The 3,727-nt window shown below is 54.8% G+C and overlaps 1 protein-coding gene across 1 annotated transcript in view; it reads right to left on the bottom strand.

Annotated features, from left to right (window-relative positions):
• RSU1 (Ras suppressor protein 1) overlaps positions 1–2,986 on the bottom strand; it is a 205,236-nt gene extending 202,250 nt beyond the window's left edge. The window contains exons 1-2 of the mRNA XM_019508345.1: positions 2,964–2,986; positions 2,753–2,865 (exon numbers count right to left, since the gene is read on the bottom strand). Coding sequence (XP_019363890.1) covers positions 2,753–2,861 — 109 coding nt within the window. The 5' untranslated portion in view covers positions 2,862–2,865; positions 2,964–2,986. The remainder of the gene's footprint in view (positions 1–2,752; positions 2,866–2,963) is intronic.
• Positions 2,987–3,727: the final 741 nt, after the last annotated feature.

Below are 3,727 nucleotides of genomic sequence, written 5' to 3'. Positions count from 1 at the left end.
GGGGGGGGGGGGGGGGAAGCAGGGGAGGACCCTGGGCAGGGAAGGAGCCTGGGCAAAACAGCCCCTACCCCGCCCCGTGGTCATCGCTCCCTGCTGCAGGCACAGGCAGCCCCAAGCAGGCTGTGTGTGGTTGCAGTGTGGGGCACCAGCCACGGGGCAGGCGAAGGGCTGCTTTTCCCCCCACACTCAGCTCCAGCTTGTAATCCACCCCCACTGCCAGCCTGGGCCCCACGCTGGCTCCAGGTTCACCCGTCAGGGCTGCGCGTGTCCGAAGCAGCTGCAATCCCCCTGCTTGCTGCGCTGGGCAGCGTTTACTGCTGCTGCTAACCCGGAGTTCACGTGCTGGGAAGCCCAGAGTCAGTGGTGGCAAACATTGGCCAGCGTGGCAAGTGGGGGGGGGGGCTGCAGCTGCTGCCACTGTGTGCAACCCTGATGGGCGAGCCCAGAGCCGGCGCAGGGCCCAAGCTGGTGCTGAGCACGGAGGAAAAGTGGCTCCTCACCTGCCCTGTGCTGCAGCAGCTTGCAGCCTGCATGGGGCTGCCTGTGCCTCCTCACGACAGCCCTACACAGGCAGCGAGGAGCGCCAGCCACAGGAAGGGGCCGCTTCTCCCCATGCTCAGCACCAGCTCCTTCCCTGCTGGCGAGCAGGGGGTGGGGACTGTGCGCTGCCCCCTGCCTGTACCACAAGGCTGGGGGGCACTGGGAGTGAGAAGGTGTACAGGGCCCACAACGGTATCCCAGGGCCAATACCGGCAGGCCCCAGAGCAGGTCTGCAAGGGTTCTCCCTGCTGGTGCAGCCCAGCCTGGCTCCACAGACCCCTGCCAGCCTGCACCCTGCTCTGGGGCCTGCCGGCACTGGCCCTAAGACATTGGGCCCCAAGACATTGGGACACTGGTTCCAAGATGGTGACCAGGGGGCGGGGTACCTGTCAAGGGGCAGGGCTACCCATGCGGCCCTCAACAGCTTGCCAAAACTGGTAAGTGGCCCTTCCGCCTGAAATAACTGCTCGTCCCTGCCTTAGATGAACACTGCCAATACCTTTTGACAACTGCAGCACCTTAAGTGCTCATTCATTTCAAGGTGTCAAGTTAGAAAAATGGCACATCAGAGAAAAAGAAATCAGTTAGTCAGTGTGGGACCTCTAGAAGAAAGAAATCAGTTCCACTTCCCTGTGCTCTGGAACCCTGAAACCCCAAGCTGTGGATAATAATGAAACCCTGAGCTCCGGAAAATAGAATACACTTCCCTTATTCACAGGCAGGCTTATCAGGTACAATTAGTATGCTGTTAGATAGCATCTGGTCTTCATAAACAAAGGCCCATTACTTAACTGACCTACAGCATTATGGAGTATCATTGTTAAAAATGCCAGAATGAGTTCAATCCTGAATAAGTATGATCAACTCAAAGGGCTCTTCTGTTACAGACAGTTCCATATAGCATTTTAAAATTTAATATGAAGCTCAATTCTTGACAATCTATGGCACCTCACAGATGAGCTGAGAAACAACTCACAAAAATGCAGATGCGGTTAGCTGGGTTAGTCTTGCAACAGGGAGAAGGTAGAACAACTTCACCAAGCAAACTGCTGCCTATGAAAACTCATGCTTGTATTATTAGTCTCTAATTGGTCATCCTGTTCTACTACAAACAATTCAGTTCTGACTTTTAGATCATCTGAACTCTTCTAGTACCGACCAGTGTTAGTGCAAAGGACAGACAGGGAGACCCCTACACGTACAGACCTTTTTTGCAGAAACTCAACATTGCTGCTGCTAATGGCATTGGGCTTACATTGCTCATGGCCCAAGTTATTTTTCTTTAGCACCAAGGTTCACAGCAGAAAGCTCAGAAACACCTTTTAACTCAAAAGCAATGAACTGTAAAGTTAATTCAACACATACACATTACAATGTGTTCATTCAATACGTATTACTAAACATAGCAATGAGAAAACAATGAGCAATTCCCTTTTTATAAGAAACCCAACAGACAGTGCAGTTCACTCTAGCAATTCACTAGGTTATGAAATACAGAATCAGGCCCTAACTCAGAACCCAACATGAAGCCTTCCATGACCAAAAAAGATGGTTGGAAGCCTTTACAGAAACAGAACTACATACTGTATATTTAAACCCTGGTTCAGTATTTGTCAAACTCAGGACAAGCCCATAAAAGTTGCTCCCACTGAAATCAATGGATCCACTGAAACGTTTCCAAACTGAAGGCAGTGATACTGCTCCCATGCTTTGAGTTAAAACAAATTGTTGTACAAGGCAGCTCGAATCAGAGCTGAAGCTTTAACAATGTAGTTTTAACCATGTTTCAGAGACCACAAATACAAGATGGACCATGCACTGAGTGACTCAAAATCCTGATGTCAAGCGGTTCCCAGCACTTCCTTCACTTTACCAAAAGCCATAGGGTATTTTCTCCAGTTCAGGACTGCTATGTCAGTCACATAAAAATACGATTTAATAAACCAAGAGAAGGGAGCAGTCGGCACAGGACATGCACAGGCTTTTACATCATCCCTGAGCTTGAGTGCCAAGGCTCGGAGATGGAGTAATCTGGGTGTCGGATGGGCCCCGAAGACCAGGAAGGAGCTGGCCCAATGGCTGTAGGGGCCGCACCTCTGCGGGCTCTTTTTTAAAGGGCACAAAACTTGGGCTTCCCACTCGGAACCCGCCCAGGGGGAGGAGGACAGGCCCGGGCCGCCCCGAGGGCCCAGCCGAGCGCGGCGGTACCTACACAGGGCGGGGACGTCCAGCATGCTGGAGACGCCGCGGTCGCAGAGGTCGAGCTCGGGCTGGCCCTTGTCCCGGCTCTCCTCCACCAGCTTCTTCAGTGACTTGGACATGGCCTGCGGGCGAAACACATGCGCGTCACGGGACGGGACGGGACGGGACGGGACACCCCACCCCACCCCACCCCAGCCCAGCCGCCCCTCGCTGCACTCACTGGGCTGAGGGGTCACGTCTCGCAGCGCTGCCCGGGTGCGGTGGACGCCAGGCCCCGCCCCACGCATGCGCAGCGGCCCCCACGCCCGGGAACGGCGGCGGCGGTGGCAGCGAACCACTCCAAGCTCCAAATTAGGCGAATGGCTCTAGGCCGGGGCTGCTCCCACTGTCATGGAATGCACCGCTCCCGGCTGGCCAATCGGAGCCGCAGCTCCACCTACGCCCGGCGTCCATTGGCTGGAAAGTTCGGCCCGGGAGCCCAGCTGCCCAATGGCAGCGCCCGGCCAAGGAGCCGGACCCCGCCCGCTGCCTGCTGAGAACCCGCCCGGGGGGAGGGACCTGCAGATGTCAGCACAGGCGGGCAGGGAGCGGTGGGACCTGGGCAGGCCGTCATCCTGCTGTTACATGGGGCTTTGGGTCCAGAGATATCCCGCTCTGCGCAGGGCCAGCTGCCCCCTGCAGAAAATGTCCCCTAACCACCTTCATGCTGAGGGGGCTCCTGCTCCTTCCCAGGAAAATGCTGACTGGGCCAACTCCAATAAATGGCACTTGCTTTGCCTTTGCACCTCTGCTCTCAGGAGTACGCTTGGGGGGATCCAGGATTTGAAAGGGGGGGCGGGGGGAGGTGGTGCGATGCATGGTCACATATAACAAAACACACTTTTCTCTGGTTAAAAAGAAAGTACCTTTACTAACAATAGAGCCTGGGGCTATACTATTCAGTTAATGCAAAAACAAGTATAATTTTATTGGGATATGCATTCAT

Source organism: Gavialis gangeticus, unplaced genomic scaffold, assembly GCF_001723915.1.
Source record: "Gavialis gangeticus isolate Ggan-Ray unplaced genomic scaffold, GavGan_comp1, whole genome shotgun sequence".
Lineage (NCBI taxonomy): Eukaryota > Metazoa > Chordata > Crocodylia > Gavialidae > Gavialis > Gavialis gangeticus.
Note: the sequence above shows the minus strand (reverse complement) of the source record. Positions and strands in the feature narration are given on the sequence as shown.